Raw genomic sequence first — 22,733 nt, forward strand, 5'->3', positions numbered from 1 at the left:
GTGATTCTCGCAAAATTAGACTTATGAGGTGTCATGAAACATTTTGATAAAAAAAGTAAATGCTATCAAAATAAGAAGCATACAGTTACAAACATCTCTTCGTGTACTATTTTGCACATGATTTCAAATCATACAAACCAATTTTGTTGTTTTTCCACATTTAATGGGAAAATGTTCATTACCGCAACGTGTCAACGACTGGATTTGGGTTCTTTGACATGGAAATATTTAAAATTAAAAAATCTAAAAAATAAAAAGGTTCAGTGCATGTAATACTACAAACATTTACAGTGAAGAAACGTGTGGTATTTGGTGATCATTGGTAAATGTAGAGACAATATTAAGGAATATAAATGTGTCCAAGACCAATTTTCTCATCCTCCGCAACAATTTTCAATCATTGTTTAGCCCTCAAGGAACTAAAATAAAAAAAATAATAGTTGGAAGGTACATAATTGACTGTGACACTCAAGATGGCTAAAATAAAATTTAAAATTTTGTAGTACCTAGACAACTTTTTAGTTATCATTACCGAAACATTAATGTAATATCATGTTGCGGTAATGATAATTTTAAATCCTCTAAAAATAATGGTTATAGTAAGTTCAGACCTTAATGTGCAAAAAAATGGGCTTCAAGGGCTTTTTAAAAATTCTGATGACACCTTCTAAATCTGGTTTTTGTGAGAATCACCCAGATGTGTTTTTTAATTCACATTTAAAACAATCTTTGGTATCTTGAACTATGTGAACCTTTACAAAATAAAACTAATTTGTTTAATCCAATATTGCCTGAATGCATGGCAAAGCATGTATGATTGTTAACTTAAAATTAAAAAAAGCATTTTATTTAAATATATTAAGAATATGTTGAATAATGTTCAAATCTGTAGAAATTAAAGCACAACTTCATAGTTGTGCAGATGTTTCTTAATTCTAATATGAAACTCACGATGTGAAGTCTAAGCGCATTAATATATTTTTATGGATTAATATGACATGTTCGGTATTGGATGCAAATTTGTGACTTAATAGTCATACGAACGTGTGTTTTTTACATATCTTTTCAAACCATAAACATGCATGTCTGTGTATTTTTTAAAGTGACACAACACAGAAAACATCCAGACCTTTAGCTTTTATTACTTTAATTTAGATAGTAGATAGCACAAAAGACCACACTTTACATACATTAAAAAATAAATGATAAAAACGCAGATATACAGTCAATAAAAATTATGAAAAAAGTTGTGAATTTAACCTTAATAAGAGTAACACTCAAGGTATATAAAAAGACAAATCCCCGCTTAAATAAGCGATCCAAAACGTTTCTATCATGCTGATAAAACACATGCATATATAAACTTGAATACATCGCTAACATTTTATAAATTAAAAGATCAGCCTAAACCCTGAATCTTCTCAACCCACATCAGTAGTGAGAAGCCGAAGCTGTGATCAGGGCAGATGGTGACCACTAACTATCAGCAGATCTGTGACCCTATAACACATCAAACTCTTAAAAGAGTATTAGGGCCAGATCAAAACTATTTTCATTTCTCGTCCACGCTGCACAGGATTAAAATAGTTTAAACAGCACCGTGAGTTTCCCCTGGATTCCTTGCAATAACAAAGTACAACATCAGACACAATGACACAGATAAAATGTAACAGAATATATTTGTATCGACCGTTAAGCACTTCATAATTTGTTTATATTTGACTGTTCTTTATTCTTTGGCAGCCTCTGTGTGAAACTGTAAAATGAAGATTGTAACGCTTTTCATTAATGACTCGAGCCATCCGATGAAATGTCTCATCCAGCTATCATTATCATTAATGATCATTACAATTTATAAATAGTCAAGCAGCCCTTGTTGTCTTCTAGGATCATTTAAATAGGACACCATGTTCAAAATATCACACAATCATACTACTTTAATTCTGCAGTATGTAGTGTGCACATTTTTTCATGCATGGTGTACATAGATGATCTTCATTTGTCAAGTATACAGTAGAGTTGACTGCATGGTACACTGTATCCCACAATGCAATGCTCTTGATTTGACCTTCTAAGTTCGAACCAACAAGGTGGCTTATTCGTATTAATTCATACGGCCACATTTGGACATTTTTGTATGATTTGCTTTCACCCCTGAAATGTTTAGGGGCGGGGTTTCATTATTGTTTTTTTATAATAATCGTACGTTTTTGTATGATTCTCTTCGTATGAATTAGCCAACTCATAAAATTCATACTAACGTACAGTTAATTTAGTCACAAACGTTGCAAAAATGTTTGAAATTCTTGAAAAAAAATTCACAATTAATAAAACAATATGATGGTTGATCGACTGATATGTAGGGCTGGGTATTGAGTAAGATGTTCCAGATTGATTCGATTTCGATTCACAATCTATCGATTCAGTTCTCGGTTTGATTTTCGATTCTGGTTCTCGGGGCGATTTTTATTCTCGGTTCTCGATTCAACTCAATAGATTTAATACTATAGGAGTTAACAAGTGGGTAATTAATTAAAATTAAATAAAAGCCAAAACACTATCGTCGTTGTCTTTCTTGCGAAATCTAAAATGCTTCTATACCTCTGACTTTTTATGTAAAGGTGGCATCAACATCGAAGAAAGCACCTGAAAGCGCAATTTTAAGCACTGAATGAATGAATGAATGAATGACAGGCTCGCCTCTCGCTTCTTGGTAACATCGCGCAAGGCAAAAAAGAGGGTAACATCTAGTGAAGAAGACTAGTAATTAGATTAACATTAATCTTACGTTTAATGTTTGCCAAAATAAATATGAAAAAAAAAATAGATTCATGGCCTTTGAGAATCGATTTTGAATCGACCACGTAAAAAAAGCGATTAATCGAAAAATAAATTTTTTGCCCAGTCCTACTGATATGTATTACAGCCAATTATATGACTTTTAACTCAACGTTACACAAACACCATATATTTGATACTGGCCCTATGAAAGACTACAAATCCCATCATGCTCTTTGCTGAAGTTTAGCGTGCGCAAAAGAATGACATCAAAATAAAGCTAGACATTTATTGTTAAATGACTACTGAACCAAGATCAGATATCTAAAAAAATTCTTACAGGACTTAAAAAAGTGTGACAAAATAGAAAAACAATATAAACAATACATAAAATAGCTTTGCATTCAGTTGTAGTGTCATAAAAACACTGCTACTATACTGTACTACTGCATCTGAATATAAACCAACCGGGGAGAGGGCCAAGAAGACTTACAGAGAAGTTGTGCCTATACATCATCCCAAATTTTTACTGAAATTGTGTCCTGGATGCACTTTGAAAGATTTATTGCCTGAATTATGGGTAACATCCGAAAACACATACATGGCTTACCACTGAATTTAAGTTTGAAGTCTGAACAAATGTTGATGTTTTTGTGTGATGCAGTATATGGGTCCATGGGAAATAAATTCTGGTATATTGATGAGAAATGCATCATGGTGTTCTGTATGCTGTGAGGCTGAGCGATGACTTATAGTCCAGGTAGCTGGATTGTCGTTGGCATTTTCAAGCACTTAAAAGCTCTTCTTCTGAGGAGCGCTGAGTTTTCTCATTCCTCTTATCCTACCAAGCAGCTCGCGCACAAATTCCTGTATAGAGAACGACAACAAAAGAGTGAGACAGACATACTAGCAAACAGACTGAGTTACAAAGTCTAAAACTATAAGACTACAAGATTGTGAGGTCAGTGGCTTTAAATCATAAGAAGAACCTTTTTGAGCACCTATGTGTGTGTTTGTGTGTGTGTGTGCGTGCGTGCGTGCGTGCGAGAGAGAGAGAGAGCGTGCGCTCAAAAAAAATGATTCAAGCCCTTCTTAGAAATGACACATTAAAATTGTGTTCAATAAAGTGAAAATACCTCATTAAGAGCAATAAGTATATATATTTAATTAGTCTAACACAAAATGAATATGTACTATAATTTATTGATTTATTTTTAATTGCGTTAACACAATTATTTTGAGTTTGGGTTCTGGAAAAATTATTTCCCAGCATGCTTTGCATGCAACTGCTTTTGGAGAGTGATTTTTTTAATTAAGTGTTATTTTATGCATTTTTAGGTAAAGAAAAGACTTAATAGTGTTTAATGTCCGTTTATCTTATTGATTTAGAAGCGTTTGTGTTATATTTTTTGTTAGAGAGAGCGAGAGAGAGAGAGAGAGAGACATTTACACACAGAGATTACGGGAAAAAAAACAAGGTAAATGTATCATGCCCCTTACTGCATCGTTTCTCTCTGCCAATTTTACGGAAATTTTCTGAGACCAAAGTGTGAATGGGGTAAGAGAGAAAAAGGCGCCCTTTAAACACAAAGGTCCCGTACACACTCCATATTAATTCAGTTGTCAGTTCACCTTTTAATGCTTAATCCTGTTCTGTACACACACAATTCAGTATTTTACGGGACTGACAACCGCATGTACAGAAACTCTATAAAGTAGTAGTTAATAAATTGTTTAAACGTGCATCATGGACATGACAGGTCTTTCTTCTAAAAAAATAAATGCCTAGAAGGGGAAAAGGTCTTCTGTATGCCCGGTGCAGAAAATGATAGAGGAACGAGCGTTTGCTGACTACTGTAGCTTCAGCGCGGATAGCGAAGAGCTCCCTGATACTGCTTCAGTCCAGTTTGCCGATATTTCTTGTCATAAATGTTGATCTGCGTTTAAATCTCTGTGTCAAAGAGCTGAACCATAACTTCTTGTTGCAATGAACTCTTGCAATTACGGCTTTGTTACTCTTGTTTACAACGTTCGCAATGTTACTAGGTCCTCTTTACAGAAGCTGATGGTTAATTGTTTAATAAATTGCGACGATTATGACAATTAATTGCCTGTTTTAGGACTTAGACATTTAATTCTCGTACTTTTTTGCTTGTTTTTTACACAAATTGTACAAAAAATTAAAAAATCCTTCAAAAGAAATAAACACAATAAAGTGTCTGAAAAATAACTTAAAATAAAAATGCAATCGAAATAAACTGACTATACCAGAACAGGCCTTAAATAGTAGCCAATCATACTAAGTTCATATTAGTACACATGTATTGATTTGCTTTGCAATGTATCAAGAAGTGCCATATGATACGGTCTCATTTATAAAGGCGCTCCCCCTTGTGTTTTTTAGAGAGATGTGCAATCATTGCGGTCATCTGAAATCATTGCGATGAGGTCAAACAATCACGATGAGACGATTATTTAATCATTGTGACAGCCCTACCCAGAACATTTATGGGATGTGTTTGTGTTCACACAGAAGCCTCTCTGCCAAATTTTACAGAAATGTACGTAAATTTTACGGAAGGTGTTGTGTGAATGAGGTTATATAGTGAGAGGGAAAGAAAAAGAAAAAGAGAGAGCTTGATACTGGTGCAATTTCTGATTGAGATTAGAGTTGCAAACAGACACAAACACTTAAAAAGGCATGCATGATTGTGTTTAAGAGTCTGCGATTAGATTAGAGAGGATTGTGAGGGTGCGTGTGTATGTGAAAGTAGTGCTTTACTCGGCTTTACTTTATGTACTAGCTGGAATCTGGGGACAAAATAATTCTTAAAGGGCGATTTATAGTCGTGCGTAGATTCTACGCCGTAGCTACGCGCACCTCACAAAAAATTTAACAGCGCGTCAGATCTACGCGGACCGCAAGCGCTGTGATTGGTCCACCAGAACCCCTCCCGTCAGGTAAAAAAAACTGCGTCATAGGTATTTCCGTTTGTGACAGTGAAAACAAAGATGAGCCAAGTTGAGGAGTGATTTAACTCAAACTGCAACAAAAGTCGCTGTTTATTTACTTTCATCATTGCTGGTCTTCTCAAATTATACACAAGAAGTTGCTATTTCTTCTTCGTTTGTGGGTTAACTTGCCAAGCTTCTTCTTCTCTGACGGTCGCGCTGCTACTGTGGTTACACGCGTGGATACTGCCTTCTAGCGGTTTGCGGGTGTGTTTGCACGTCGATGCGGAGGATGACGCAAAAGTATAAATGAAAACCGACGCGGAACCTACACCGCCGCGGCTACGCCATAGGACCTACGCATGACTATAATGAGCCCTTAACTCTTTCACCGCCTTTGACGAGATATCTCGTCAATTAAGAGAAAACGCTTCCCCGCCAATGACGAGATTTTCCGTCTTTCCGCAATATCGCTATTATCCACCAGGTGGCGCCCTTCCGCAACTTTTTAAAACCGGAAGTATCGCCCTATGGCAAGCGGCTGCATGTCCGTGTCTGTTTTAAAGATCGCTGTGAATGGGATCTCTATGAAAAGTCCGTCACAAAAATTGAATTATCTCTGCTTTTTGCTCAAAATGTGGTGTTTTTGCAGAAACCTACCCATATTCAAAAGCTGATTACAAAAGAACCACTGAAGGTAGGATAAAACGTTTTTTTTTTTTGTTTGAAAGCAGAGGGTCTGTTCTTTCATTTGGTATATTGTATGTTTATATATTTAAAGAAGAACATTTTCTGGAAGGCATTAAACTTTGGTGAAAATCAAGAAAAACGCTGCCGCTGGCTGGCAACTTTTTTTTTAAACGCTGGCGGTGAAAGAGTTAAGAGTTAACTAATCTGACAAATCCATTGGGGTACAAAAATAATCAAGTTTCACATTTTTTGAAATACATAATAAATAAATAGATAATCTTTTAGGTCTAGTGATTGGTTAATTTGCACTAATGCAATAGAAATCTATGGTATGTCAAGCAAACATTCAGGGCGCAAATTCAAAAAATGTGTTCGGAGTGTCGTGTGTTGCTTGTCATGTTAAAATATTTGTTCGTTGCATAGTGAACCATGTGCATTATGTGTCAAAATAAGTGCCTGCTGCACACGCATCGAAAGGGTTTATGATAAAAGAGACGCTCGTTCACAAAATACTCGCAAGACACGACTTAAAGGCGGGGTGCATGATTTTGAAAAACACTTTGGAAAAGGGAGTCAAGCCGACTACCAAAACACACTTGTAGCCAATCAGCAGTAAGGGGTGTGTCTACTAACCGACATCGTTGCCTGGGTTGCATATGTGTGAGGGCGGGTCTATCAATAAAAGGTCCAGATTTTATTGGGTAGGGGTGTGTTTGTTTAAACTCTGATTACACATGATATTAAGCGAGTACCTGGCAAATGCGAGCATCTCTTTTATAAACCCCATCAAAGCATCTGCAGCAGGCACATATTTTGACATGTCGCATGATGCACATGATGAGCCCGAACACATATTTTGACATGACAGGCTAAATACATGTAATGACGAGCTTTGCATCATGCGCCCTCGAAAAAGAAGTCGCCGGCCACCACTGCAAACATCTGTGCGTGTGTTTAATCTGTGCATGTGGGTCAGTGGGTGAATGCCATTGTGTTGGATAGATTATTTGAGCACATGCATGTTTTCAGGTCAGTTGGCTCATATGAACATATGCCCTGAAACTGTGTGCGTGTCTGTGTGACTTCACTAGCATGTAAAATGCATGAATTTAAATTAAACACATACAGTTTCTTTTACATTGTCTACCAAACATCAGATTACAGGTTGCTTCGTGCTTAAAATATATCATCTGATAAGATTGCCATCTCTGTAGACAGCTCTTTAGGGGTTGAAACAGATCTACTGTATATGTCTTTGTGCATATTAACTTACATCGGTGGGTTTGAAGCAGTCTGACAGTGATTCCTGACAAAACACAGAAAACAACAGCTTCAGATGCTTAAACGTTCATAAAATAATCAAGTGAAGATATTTTACTGAGGCTTACCTGTAGTTTTACAGCCCTTTCATCTTCACTGTTAACCTCCAGCAGGTCATCGATGTCTATCTCCACCTCTGGCATTTCCTCTTCCTGTATGAAACACAGTAGGCTATGTGACATTTGTTGAAGAACATCAAACAATGAGCTGCCCATAGAGAAGATATATACATTCAATAATGAATAGCAAATCAATAATGAAATCTGTTGTATCTCAATTGTTTCTGCTAGCAATCTTTAAAGCTGAATGCTTTTCCAGCAAGCAATTTTGCGTTTAAAAGATGTATAATAGCTGTCTAAACACAGTCAAGACGTCTAGGCTAACACATTGAAAAATGTAGCTTTCAGTAGAAATTTTGACGTATAACCATATAAATAAAATAAAAATAATTAAATAAATAAAACTAATAACGTTGTAATCACTGTTGAGTTTGCTTACATGATGCAATATCATATTGGACATCTCACAAGACATTTAGGCAAAAACAAACAAATTAACCAAATTTAAATTTATTTCGGCCAGAACTTGGTTACTCATAGTACTAGATCGGTTTTATAGTTAAGCTAGACATTGAAATGATGGATATTGCTTGCTGGGTTAATAATATTTATTATTAATTCCATTTTTTATTCTATTTATTATCAAATATAATAGATGGTCTTTCATTATACAATTTATTATAATTTTGATATGCAGGTGGCTAATGTATTGCAGTGTGCTCGGATTTCTCTAAGACTGCAATGAAAAGTCTCAATATAAATATGAAAAATGATAAAACATTTCTCAAGATCAAATCTTAGGAACAATCAATAGAAAACTTTCTGATTATGTACAAATCTTAATAAAAAAAGGTTTTGTGTTTCAGGATAAAAAAATTTAACTAAACTATTAATCTATTAATCCGCATGGATCACTATTATTTTTCAATTCATGTGCTCTTATTATCTTTCATCTGATGACGTCAGCTAGATCGCTTGGGCGGAGCATCCGTTAACTGCAACTGTCAGTCTGCAGCGAGAAAACGCCTACTTGTCTATATCCAATCATTTCTCAATGGAAACACAAACCAAGCCTACGATTTTCCTTGTGTGATTTCTGTTGTACTCAATTCATCCTTCCTAGATGTGCTAACTGACTGGATAGATGAGGTGAAGATAGATTTAAGAGAAGAGAAATTTTGAATTATGCATATAAAGTGACAAAAGTGTCATGTCTCAGGCAGTGTCAGTAAATGCACAAGCTGAGGTTAATCTGTGTGGCCATTAATCAGAAAGCTGAACAACTGTGATGACAAACACGAGCACAACTCTAAAAATACACTACCCTCTTTCAAGGTGAGAGAGAGAGAGAGAGAGAGAGAGAGAGAGAGAGAGAGAGAGAGAGAGAGAGAGAGAGAGAGAGAGAGAGAGAGAGAGAGAGAGAGAGAGAGAGAGAGAGAGAGAAAGAGACACACATGGTATTTTCCATGTAGCAATCGCTTTGGAATAGCTTGTTTGATAAATGAGAGATAGGCAATGAAATAATACACTCGTCTTAAACACAGTACACTATCACCATTATGTAATGCTACGCACACACCAAACACGGGGCATTGCGTTACTGTGGGTTCACACCAGATGCGAGTTCAACGTTTTGCGCAAGTAGATTAAATAAAAAGTCAATGCAAAGACGCGATCAGACGCCTCCTCGCGTGGGGCGATGCGAATGAAGCGATATGGGCGGCACGTTTGCCGCGAAAACGCGCTTTATAATATTAAAATATTCAACGTGAGCGAAAAATTCGCATGACATGAAGTTAAATCCCAAGAGTAATCAAGAGCGAGTAACGCGATGCCCCGCGTTTGGTGTGTACGTAGCATTACTCACCCTAGATTATTCACGGGATTTAACTTCGTGTCATGCAAATTTTCCGCTGGAGTTGAAAATTTTTTACTTGGGCGAAGGCATGTTTGAAGTGAATAGCACGTGTTTTCGCGGCAAACACGCCGCCCATATCGCGTCATTCGCATCACCCCACGCGAGGACGCGTCTGATTTGTATGTAATCTACTGGCACAAATTGTTGAACTCGCGTCTGGTGTGAACCCACGGGAAGGGTCCGGACCATTGACTGGTTGTACAATACAATACACACACAACATTATAGCAAAGCATAAACCAGATTTGTTAACACACTACATTTGCTAAGTGAGCAAGCATCCTTACATGCCAGTGATTATAACAGAGATTCAATGGGTGGTCAGATGCAAAAACCGCTAAACGCTACCGCCGTCAAAAATGAGATAATGACAGAAACCAAAAGCTCTCGGCACGTATTATACGTCCATCCAATACGTTCACTTTAAATCCGCTTAATCCTGGCTTCAGGCCATTCAGAGATACCGGTCAACGTGTCAAAATTTCAAAACATGTCAGACACACTAATATGGTTTTGGATCTAAACTCCTCATATGACGACGCAACTAAATATATAAAGGTATTATTTGATGATGTTTGGAGAATATAGATTTAGATATATAATCTTATAGATGGACTTTCTGCATCTACCTTAAGCTTTCTCCTCTGTACTAATCTATTAAGAGATGTAGGTGCGTGTCATTTACACACACACACACATCTCCAAAATCAATAAAAAATGAAAGGGCTTGTTTGTCTCTGTATAAAGTGATTTCTAAGAAATGCTGAATCAGCTCTGACTGTCCTGAAATGAACATCTGATAACTCGCCAACCCATAGCAACCAATGACGGTTTACAGCACCAGTCCAACATCTCATTCACTCTCTCTGTGTGATTGTGTTTCTAATAGTCACTCGAATAAATATCAGTTTAATGAACATCATTTACTTACAGGAGAAGAAAAAGTGAGATTGAGACTTAAAGAGAAGCAGGTTGAAAACTATTAGTGCAGAGTTAATAAGGATAAGTGTGTGTGTGTTGTGTGTGTTGTGTGTTGAAAGTGTAGGTGGTTTTATACAGTGAGGAAGAAACTGAAAAGAATGATCTCTCGTGTCTTTTTAAGGAGAGATTTCATCAAAAATATTGTCTGCTGACAATGATGGATTTTCAGACACAATGTAATCAAATTAAAGTCTGAAACTGAATGTCCCGCTTTGAGTGAGTGTGTCTGCGTATGTGTCTTTGTGTACCCGTGTGTGTGAATACTGTTGTGTGTGTGTGTCTGTGTGTGCATGTTTAAGTAACTGTAGGAAAGAAATATATAGAAAATCATAAATTAGATCTTCTTAATATCTCGGTTGTTACTCAGACAAATTTCGCCCTTCCAATTCTTGGATTTTTCTTTGGAGAAAATAAGACTGCAGTAATCTCACATGCATCTGGCCTATAGCTTTAGAAGAAATCTTGAAAAGTTTTTTTTTAACTGTGCTCTGAAGTGTGCAATATAAAATAATATAAAATCATTTTCATATAAACTCAAATATTACTCAAAGTTCTTGTATGAAGAAACTAACTGAGCTATACGCGCCTTATTCAGAGTGATGGACGTCCAGAGCGTGAGCTTTAAACCAATTTTTTGTACCAGGATGTTGGTCATTCAGCCTTCAAACACATAAAATACATAATAAAAAAAATTTCACAGGACAAGAACCTTAGAAATCATGGATTGTTAAAATGAGAAGAGACAAATGACCTAATTTTGAGATAAGAGCAGCGCAATGTGTACATTAAATCTGTTTTGTTATTTTCCCTTTTGGTTAATCATTAATTTCTAATGTTGTCCTCATGCTTATTTTTCTTTAAAACACTAAGATCTTGGGCCCTATCTTGCACCCAGCGCAATTGACTTTGTCAGTGACGCATGTATCATTCATATTTTGCGCCGGCGCACAGCTGGGTTTTTCCCTCCACAGATGCACGTCAGCAAACTAGGGAATGAACTTGCGCTCCCTGGGCGGTTCAGCGCAAAAAGGAGGCGTGTTGCGGCGCAAACCATCTCTTATGCTATTTTGCAGTTTCAAAAAACAATTGCGCTACTAACCAAAAAAAACTAGTCTAAAGTCAGTGGCGCGTTGCGCGTGGTTCATTATGCTATTTTAAGGGCGCATGCTTGACCATAATGTATAGCGTGCACAACGCGCATACACTTTGCTTATCTAATCTACACAGATGCAATAGTTATTTTTGCAAATCATAAATTGTTACACTTAAAAATATTAATACACGAGATAAGGGGAATCATAGTGGTGAGCATTGTGGTGATATTTTTTATTTATTCTCATGCAAATAACGATTAAAATATTTTCATAACTTTGTTGTGTGGCTGTATTACGTTTATTTTATGTAAATAATAGTTAAAATGTTTTCATAAGAAACCTTAATGTATATGAACTTGATTTGTAAGAGTACTTTGGGGTTGGACCTTGCTTGCGTTTCTTGGGTCCGATTTCAAAGCCCCCAAACCCTTTCAGCGGTGAGGGTGGACGCAGCGATGTCCTCTGCTGGCGTCAAGTCCTGAGGCAGATCCACCTCCCGTTACACGGCGTGCCCGATTTATGCTGGCAAGCGTGGGATTCCCCCGTACAAGAACGTGGGTCTCCTCGGCTGTAAACCGCTCCTGGCGTGCGCCTGGTAAATCCGTCATAATAATAGCAACCCGCCATGGAACTTGCGCCCTTGCGTTTAAAGGGAATGTTGGCTAGCGTTCTGATTGGTTTATTTGACGTTACGCCCAAACCACACCTATGAATAATGAACCTACTTCAGACCAACCTCTTATTGATTTGCGCCCGGCGCAAGAGTTATTTCTCACGCCGGGAAAATAGCAACAGCGCCCAAGATCCGCCCACAAACTCACTTGCGCGTTGCGCTTCGCACTTGCGTTTCAGATCGTTAAAATAGAGCCCCTTATAACTAAGTACATACAATATCTCCAATTTGTACAAATTGCATGAATACGATAAAAACCTTTTTCAGTTTTTTTTAAGCACGTTGACCGGAATCAGAAGCAGGATTAATTTCTAACTAAATAACCTTTGTACACAACTTTGGGGGTTCATATGCGGTTTTGGCCTATCTCATACACCCGGCGCAATGCAACGCAATGTGTGACGCAAGTGTCTTTTGCTAGTTTCCACTCGGCGCAATTATCATTTTCATGTTTAGAGCCACATTGTTTAAATGGCAAATGCATTTGGCCCAATTTTGCGCCCATAGGCGTTCTGATCTGAAAACGAGGTGTGTTCAGGAGCATTGTTGCAAGTTGCTATTTTGAGGCAACTAAAATAATCTACGCCATTGCCAACAAAAACCTGGTTTAAAGTCTAAAGTCAATGGTGCAATATTGTTTTTGTTATTTAAGCTATGCGCCTATAAACAAGACAACAATGCACGTTTGCTTATCACATGGATGCGCAGCAGCACATAAAGATTTTAAAATATGAAAAATCAAAGGATTAAAATGTAAAAGATTATTATTGAGTCTCTTGGACATAAATAAGGATTGATTATGAGACATTAGAAGGCGTAAAGAGCTGCTTCACCTGTAGCCTGGTAAGTAATTAAATGTTTTGCTTTAAAGGTGCAGTGTGTAATTTTAAGAAGGATCTCTTGACAGAAATGCGAAATAATATATAAAACTATATTATCAGGGGTGTATAAAGACCTTTTATAATGAACCGTTATGTTTTTATTACCTTAGAATGAGACGCTTTTATCTACATACCGAGGGTCCCCTTACATGAAAGTCGCCATTTTGTGCCACCATGTTGTGCCATACAGAAGCCCTTAACGGACAAACCTTTTTACTAAGTTGTCTCCGAAGATGACATGTTTGTCCGGTGGTGGCTACCGTAGTTTCTCTATGCGTTTCAAAAGTGAGGGGTGAGCAGTGAACTGAGCCATTAGATGCAATTTGAAACCTCACCACTAGATGTCGCTTAAATTTACACACTGCACCTTTAAACAAATGCAAATATTGCCTTTATTTTTAAATGTTTTTTATTTAATGCTACCCCATGGGATGAGAGCTGAGACTTTCATTGGTTTATTGCACATTATGCCCAAAACACACCCATTACTCATAATGAGAAAATGAACCATCCTTTTAGTCCTTGTGCTCGCCTGAATAAGGTGTATACTATCCAGAATAATGTTTTACAGCACACACTTACTGTATGTGAACATTTATCTTGTGTCACTTCTCTAAAAAAAAGGTTATGAGATACATTCATGCATGTCCTAGTAAATAAAATAAAAATATTATGACACACTAACGCTTGCTGACAAAAACATAGCACTTCACAAAGCACTAGAAATAAAGACTTTTTTTAATTTAAGCATTTTAGAGTATTAGCCCACCCTTCTGAAATGAATTAGATCTGTTTTTTTTTTTAAATAATGATGTAATTATTTGCCTGGCTACTATCAAGTTAAGCTAATATATCATGCACATTTACAATTACAAGGATTAATATTGCAATAACTCTTTATGAACCAGTTTGCATCTGCTTGCACTTCCCAATATCCTAAAGTCAAGAAAAGGACAATACCAGCCAAAAACACTAAACCCAATAACGCTTTACAATCAGTGAATCAGTTAAGCTAACGAACGAGACGTCTTTTCAATCACAGACTGATCTGACATCCATCAAGATAATAACACAGAGACTATCAAAGATCTCACACAATCATTTCATTAGCCTCATTTACATTAATGCACCAGACATATGAATGGTTTATAAAAGACAGATCTGAATACATAAAAACACCATATATGTTAAATCATAGATAAAATGTCTAAACTGTTTATGTGAATCAGTGGCATCTGCTTATGCAAACGTCACTATCATTATTGTACATGCACAAGGTTAGGTTTTAAATAAACCTTCAGAGAACATCATTTATCATTTCAGCTACAGACATGAATAACACATCCAATAATGTAACTTGTCAGTCGCTTTATAAAGGTTTCACATTGCGCATTTAATTGCCTAAAACCAATATTTCAACATGAACGAATTATCACGTTAATACATTATTGACGTTCCAGCTGTGCAAATGTGCGCGCGGGGTTAAATTACGTCCCGTTATTATGAATAAATGCAGCTGTGTGTGTGTGCTGTCAGGTTTGAGGGATGAATGAGCTCTGTCTGTCTGCAAAATCTGCGCAGACACCTGCTCGTCACCCGTTTGTGCACCGCGACTCATTGTGCAGTCGACTGGTGTTTCAGCACCACACAAAGGATCTCTCTCTTGCCTTCTCTCGGTCTGTCTTTCCCTGCCTCTCTCGCTCTTTTTCTGTCTCTCTCACTGTCTGTCTGTCTCTCTCTCTCTCATAGCAGACAGGTCACATCAGTGTGGATTCATATTAAAACGGAGAGCCTTGGTCAAAAGTGTGCACAAAAAGCTGCCGGCAATGCTCAAAAAATTGAATCACTCCCACATACACCCACAATATGCACCTCATATTCTCAAGCAGACTGTACTGTATTCTGCACATATGTGCTCATATAACACCATAATCACACAGTCTGTGTGTCATGATCACAAAGCAAATAAATGTATCTCTATATAAGGTCAGAGAAAAATAAAAGAAATGAGACAAACTCTCATGCACGAACGATAAAACACACGTACAGTATCAATACTCGAAATGCATTCTCTTTAATATCAGAGATACAGACCCCTGAAGCGTTAAACCACAAAGGAGACTCCATCCCCCCTCTTTAAAGAGGAAGATAGCGGAGAGGGGGGTTGTGGGTATCTTTTGCAGACAGGGGCAGTTCTGCAGAAATCCATTGGGCAGAATGTGAAGGGCAAATTTTGCTGTGTGTGTAAATATGCTTGTGGGTTATATTTGATACAGTCATATGTGCACTCTGTGTGTTTCCGTGATACGTTAAAAGCAATTAACATTATTTAAATTGACATAAGTACACTGTTAGACTTAACTGTAATTTCTACAGTTACTTACCATAAAATGCCCAATAAAGTAAAATACCATCATTTTCTTTTCCAGTTCATTACTGTAATATGCATTGAATTATGGGTATTAACATTTAATTTACAGTGATTTACTGTATGTTTTGAATTTGCGGTAGACTGCTGTAAAACAACAGAAGCAGTGCTACTGTAGTTGAATAAAACAGTGTTATAAAAGCATATAAAATGGAAAAATTAAATATATCTATGAAATGCAATTACTTTATTTGAATTTTTGGGATTTATGGATAAAATTATGGATAAATGCTTGACCGTCAGATTAGAATTTGACCGCAAGACTTCAAAACACTACACTGTAAAAAAATTCCCTAGAAATTGCAGCTCGGTTGCCGGTACCTTAACGTAGATTTAAATGTATTTTTTTTACTGGCAACATTTTGTTCAAAGTTATATGAACATTAAACATTTACAAGTCTTTGACTTTACAGAGTAAAACTAAAAACACAGCATCAAGCAAAACCTTCTGGAAAACAAAATCTGAAGCAAACAACAGAAAAAGGTTTATGATGATTTCTGGTTCCCAGAAGGATTTGCATGAGGCTGTTATTGCATAGTTTTATTCTGTAAAGATAAAGACTTGTTAATATTTAAAATGTATTTAAATTTGAACAAACTCTTGCCAGTAAATAACATGAATTTAAATCTGCGGTAAATTACCGGCAACCCAGCTGCAATAACATTGTATTTTCTACAGATTTTTTTTACAGTGTAGTAACGCCAAGATTTTGCTCTGTGGCACAACTAGGTTACAGTAAGTGTATTATACTGTAAAATGGAACTGCGGTAAAGGCATCCTACTGTAAAAACATGTACAGTTATGGTACTGTAATGGGGCAGTTACAGTAACTCACCTGCAACACGTTGCCAGTGAGTTACCGCATATCAATAAAAAGTCTAACAGTGTATTTAGTATGCATGTTCTTGCAAAACAATTGGTAGGATTGTGTTAGGCACGCAAAGGTCATGGTTTTGATGCCCAGGGAACACACATACTGATAAAATGCATTGTAATGTCCCTTTGGATAAAACATCTCTGCTGAATCTATATGTAATGTAATCCATTAACAGCACCGTCCCCTTAGAATGACAAGCTAACAAGACAAGTGCTTATGTAAACCAACCTCTTAGAAATCAGGCATCCAGTGCGTTTGGTATATATGACAGTGTTTATTATAATGAGCTTTCACATCCTATCACAGACAGTGATCAGCTTTCATCACATACACACAGGGGGAATCTGCATTGCAAATTACCGCAGCGTGCCTAAAATAGACCGAATCATCTGCTCACAAACAGCTGCTGCAGCGGTTTGTGACCGTCATTGATTCTGAAGTCTCCATCATTAACTCACACCAGACATCCTCATCCTCACATTCAATACACTAATAAACTCCTAACGGACCTGTTTAACCGAAGCAAAGGCCATCAGAGCTCTGACATACACATAAGCATTAAGCAAATATAGAAAATGTCCTGCGGTTGTATCTCCATACAGGTGAAGTGCTGAGAAAGCAAAGAAAATAACGAATACATTGATGTCCTGCTGATGAAATGAACACACACACCTATTCAAAGGTTGTTTGTGTGTGGATTAAAGGATGTGGTGTTTTACTCCAGGCAGAAATTTATTTAATTCCCTATTGAGGCAAAAATCTCACCTCTGTAGTTTTTGTGCCATTTAATTGCCTGTTTTCCTTGTTTGACCGTCTACTAAACCTCTTCTTTGTTTCTCTTTTCTCATCTTCTTTCTTATTTCTGCTGTAATATTTCTTTTATATATCCTTTTCCAACCTTCAAGTATCGCTTTGTATAGTATGGCTTGGTACGACTCTTCACTGTGTACAGTTCCTTATTACTTATTTTAGTACCATCTCGGTTAAGGTTCACACATCACTAAAATGTGATCGTTTGTGCTTTGTTGTCAAAGTTTCTAAATTTCTTTTTTTAACAGTGAAAAACATCCACATGCTGAGAATCAAGAACACCCTTACATTTACATGCACCATTTGTATCATTTACAATTAAAGCCTTGTTTACACCTGGTATTAAGATGCGTTTTGATTGATCGAATCACAAGTGGACAAGAGAGACACATGTCCTTTCACACCTGGTGTATTAATCCGTGTCAACTTTCGATCAGATTGTCTATGTCGAATCCCTGTACTTTCTTTGAAACACAAGCAGGAGAAATTACGGGTTTAAATTGATGTGCGCTAAAAAAATCCATATAAATTACAGTGTTACTTGCAGCTGGTTGCCGGTAACTTACCGTAAATTTATGTTATTTAGTGGCAACATTTTGTTCAAAGTTAAATGGACATTTACAAGTCTTTGTCTTTACAGAGTAAAACTAAAATAACAGCATCAAGCAAAGCATTCTGGGAAACAAAATCTGAAGCAAAAAACAGAAAAAGGTTGATGATGATTTCTGGTTCCCAGAATGCTTTGCATGAGGCTGTTATTGTATAGTTTTATTCTGAAAAGATAAAACCTTGTTAATATTTAATTTTTGAACAAACTCTTGCCAGTAAATAACATAAATTTAAATCTACGGTAAATTACCGGCAAACCAGCTAAAGTAACACTATATTTTCAGAATTTTTTTATAGTGTGGACAGCGTTTTTTACATGTAAATCTAAGAGCTTTTTAGATATTTTAGAGCAAATGATGAAATAAGCTTGCGCTCGCAAAAGAAACAGAAATAAAAGAGACTGCAGCAGCCGCTTTCGTTTTATGAGTGATAGCCTAAAGACTGCGCCGAACACGCAGTTAATGCTAGAAGCCAGGTCCGATGTAAAAACATTATGCTTGCTTGGTACATTACACATTAGATCAGTAAGCAGAGAGTAGGTTGTCTTTTGTGGCTATTCGAACACCACATGAGTGTCACAAAAGCAATCCAGTCGAATGCGTTTCTAACCACCTCTTAACCCTTTCCCAGCCAGCATTTTTTTTAAGTTGCCGGCCAGCGCCAGCATTTTTTATGATTTTCACAAATTTTTTATTTCTTCCAGAAAATTTTCTTCTTTGAATATGTAAAACATACAATATATCAAATTAAAGAACAGACCCTCTGCTTTCAAAAAATGATGGGTAGGTTTCTTCAAAAATACACAATTTTGAGCAAAAAGCTGAGATAAATGCATTTTTGTAAAGGACTTTTGATAGAGATCAGATTGAGAACGATGATTAAAACAAAAACTGAGTTCTTACTGTTTGACCTAAAGGGTTGCTTCTGGGTTTTATAAGTCGAGTAAGAGTGCCACCTGGTGGATAATAGCGGAAATATGGATTGTCGTAAAACCTCGTCCTTTGTAGGGAAGGGTTAGTTAATGTGGTTGAAATTATACAACAGGGCTCAACACAAATAATTTTGTATATGGGCCCAGTTGGGCCAGTTGTTCAGGTTTTCTCTTGCCCTGCCAAAACTTTCACTGGCCCAAAAAAAATGTCAGTGTCACATATTTAAAAATAATAATTTTTTAAAGTAAAATATAATTGTATACATATACAACAGACATGTTTCAACAAAAAAGTCTCCAAACTTTTTTGCTTTACCTGTAAACTGACAGCAAACTGTGAAAAATATTGCATTGTTCCCTTCGTCATGTTTTACCCAAGTAAATGTCTACTTCCAAGATGCTAAATAATATACATTGATGAAAATATATTTTAGTGACTGACGGTGAAGCACTGGCCCGATTGGGCAAGTGACAATACCGTGCAGTCCTTTATGTTGAGATGTACAAGCTTAAAATGTTGTTTACAACTGTATTTAGCTTTGTCCACTTGTTGACCCAAATGCATCTTAGGTATAAACAGCTTCTATGTCATTGCATTAGAGGCGGCGCAACTATCGATAAGTCTTAAATCCCACCCACTTTCAAGCGGTACTAAACTGCAAGGGAAAAGCATACCGAGCCAAAATAAAGTGAGGCGAGCTAAGCAAGTAGATAACATGACAGACAAGTATGTCAAATCCATGTTGTGCTTTCACTCAATCTCATTGGCTGGGGTAAGAGTTCAGTTCTGTGACTAACAGCCTATAATTTAATAGTCAGTCAATAGACCAGCTAATCATAACATGTTCAGAGAGCATACACTCTACACTCACACTTTTTTTGTAAAGGTTGCATTAGTTATTATGGTAAAGTTTATGTTTTACTCTCTGCAAAGATGTAAACACAGCAAACGTGGCACTGCATTTAATGCACATTCATGCATTATGGAGGCGGTAACAAACGTTAGGACTCAAGGTGAAAGCTTATCTGCAGCACTCCATTAACTTTATACATCTCTACAATATAACTACTTGCTCTACAAGATTCTTATTAAACCCTTTATTAGCCATGAGAATAGTTGACCCTAGAAGACAGTTACGCTAATGTTATTGCAGATCTTATGGCAACGCTTTAAATCCAGAATCTAGTTGGGAACACTTGAGTAATCCTAATCTGACCTACTCTTCCTTGAGTATGTGTGTCTACAGCATCAAAGCTCAACATCACCTTACATTAACATCCATATTGAAATATGGCGATCTTGGCAAATCCGATCAGCAGCTGTCTGTTTCCAAACTAACCTGGTTAACATGCTGTCAAGCACAGTTAAGACATATACTGTATTTGCATTGAACAACTGAGAGAAATATTGAATTGCATTTGGGAAATGTATTATATCCAAAGAAATGCATTAGTAATCCAATTCAACTGGACAAAAATGCATCAGTTTCAAAACTATAATAATCTTTTATTAATACTTGCATTGCATTACTGCATTATTGTCTCAGCTGACATGTAGGCCTAATCCTATATAACACTCTGCTGTTTACATAAAGCTTATGATCTACAGCTAAATAGACAATTGTCTTAAGTTGTTAACAGCTATGTGTGACTTCCTTTAGTTTTTCCTCGTGTAAATGTGACGGCCATTAAAACGCAAACGCACCTGAGTAAACAGCACTAGTGTTTTTTAGTCTGATTAGACTGTGAAGCTTGACTTGTAAACAATATCAAAAAGTTTTGATGTTGTGCTTAACACACATAAAATTGTTTATTAGGCACAAGCAATCCTTCACGCGGTGTTAAAATAAACTGGGGGCTGGAAAGTTTGAATTATAATTTTAGATGAACATTGGATGCCATAGGTAACAGACTACATGCGAAAAACATAAACATGCATGTGAATACTGGAGTGTTGGTGTATAATACATTCACTTATCTCTATGCCTCGCTTCTCTCTCTATTTTCAACGTACAGTATGACTGTCAGTAAAATCGCTGCCATCAGATTTCCACAACTAAGCACCCATGAGATGCTCGAATTGTTAAGGCTGACTGGGAAAAAACAAGTCCAGAGAGACTGTGTTAAAGCTTAATTCACCATATGCTCTTCTTCAACGAGAGATTTGCACAACCAACATGCGTTCTCCGTTATCTTCACCTCTTTAACATCACATACTGTAAATATCAACTATATCCAATTCCTGCTTATTCAGAATTTGGGAAACCCACTAAATGTGCTGAATTACTCTGTCTTTTTCAGCAGCAGCTGCAAAACAGAAATACTGAGAGAGATGGATGGATAGATACACAACAAAGAGCCAAGACCCTGACCAAAGCACCTTACAGAAGTCAGCAAAAAGACCTCTTCTTCTTTAAATGAAGATTGATAACCAAGAATCCCACACTAAAGTCATGGCTGCATTGCCCTAAGTGTGCAAGCATTGCTTCAAAGAAGCCAAATGTAGGTCACACAAGAAATCACCATTTATCAACATATAAACCTATGGTGTTGGTATATCCTTGAGCTGGTGGTGACCCTGGGACAGGTTCAGGCCCCAAAAGGGTGATCAAATAACTAGACTAGTGTGCATTGCCTGATTAAGCTTTGGTTAAGATTACTGAAAAGCAAGGATGGTTAGGATAAAGGATGGTTATGCTCCAGTCTAATTTAGTGATGCAAATTTAGATAAAGTCAGCAATATTATTGTGCAGTTTCTTTGGCACTGGCATCCATAATATTATTTAATAATTATAATTAAGTAAATTATTATTACATTATAATGTACATACAAGTTACTATAAAATACTTGAATAATTAACAAATAATAATTGAATAATTGAATAATTGACAAATTAGCACTGCCCTTTAAGTATCCGTGCGTTCAGGGTGTGCAGATTCGGGTCCAGTCTCACCTCGCAGTCATACAGTTCGCTCAGCTGTTCAATGATCCATTCCTCCAGCACGAGTCTTTTCCGCAGCTCCTTGCGGTCGTACTTCACCGTCACTTTGCCCTGCTTCTTCGGCACCGGGTCATCCCTCTGCAGCGGAGCGGAACCGGCGCAACCCACGCCGGACTGAAAGAACACTCGGCCCGCCGCCGAGGGCAGCTGCGCGGTCGTCTCGGCGCTGGCGGTGGACATTACAGCGGTGATGATGATGGTGATGTGTGTGTGATGGGAGACGGGTTCGAGCACCTGCTATTTAAAGCCCTGCGCGAGCATTTAAAGGGCAGTCGGCGCGTGGGAGGGGGATGTCGAGCCAATGCGCGCGTTCGTGTTCACGCTGTGAGAGCCAGGGCGCGCACGGTATTGGTAAACCGGGGTTCCCTTCGCGCTCATTGGATAACTTCAGCTAAGCGTGTATATGGAATCAATTAATAAACATATGATATAGACTACATGTACATGGTGCAATGTCAAAGAAAAGAATGTCAAAAATGTAACTAAAACACAGTATAAAAATTGAAATGGTATACATGCCATAATGAAACATCATTTTGGATAATATTCCAGTAGGATTATTAGTGTTTTATTGGTTATCATCTGGCATAAAACATCATACCATTAGAACCCAATACATATAGTTGAGACCCCCCCCCCCCCAATAAAAACATTTATAACAGCTTTGATCGATTTCTGCTTTTTTAGTAGGGATCTGTCCATTTGTCTGTCAAAGCATCACAACATTTA

At 37.1% G+C, this 22,733-nt stretch overlaps 1 protein-coding gene across 1 annotated transcript; it reads right to left on the bottom strand.

Annotated features, from left to right (window-relative positions):
* Nucleotides 1–1,715: 1,715 nt before the first annotated feature.
* ppp1r14c (protein phosphatase 1, regulatory (inhibitor) subunit 14C) lies at nt 1,716–22,277 on the bottom strand. Its single transcript, XM_065285196.2, has 4 exons — nt 21,957–22,277; nt 7,809–7,892; nt 7,694–7,726; nt 1,716–3,645 (listed from the first exon to the last, which is right to left on the bottom strand). The coding sequence occupies exons 1-4, from the start codon at nt 22,182–22,184 to the stop codon at nt 3,571–3,573; spliced, it is 420 nt and encodes a 139-aa protein (XP_065141268.1). The 5' UTR covers nt 22,185–22,277; the 3' UTR covers nt 1,716–3,570.
* Nucleotides 22,278–22,733: the final 456 nt, after the last annotated feature.

The sequence above is a fragment of the Paramisgurnus dabryanus genome, chromosome 21 (genome assembly GCF_030506205.2).
Source record: "Paramisgurnus dabryanus chromosome 21, PD_genome_1.1, whole genome shotgun sequence".
In the NCBI taxonomy this organism is placed as follows: domain Eukaryota; kingdom Metazoa; phylum Chordata; class Actinopteri; order Cypriniformes; family Cobitidae; genus Paramisgurnus; species Paramisgurnus dabryanus.

Bases quoted from the DNA above. Each gene is read 5' to 3' on its own strand.
- ppp1r14c (XM_065285196.2), bottom strand. From the start codon at position 22,184: ATGTCCACCGCCAGCGCCGAGACGACCGCGCAGCTGCCCTCGGCGGCG. The intron at 7,893-21,956 runs GTGAGACTGGAC...TGTTTCATACAG, and splicing joins GCGAACTGTATGACTGCGAG to GAAGAGGAAATGCCAGAGGT. The intron at 3,646-7,693 runs GTAAGTTAATAT...TTCTCTATACAG, and splicing joins ACTGCTTCAAACCCACCGAT to GAATTTGTGCGCGAGCTGCT.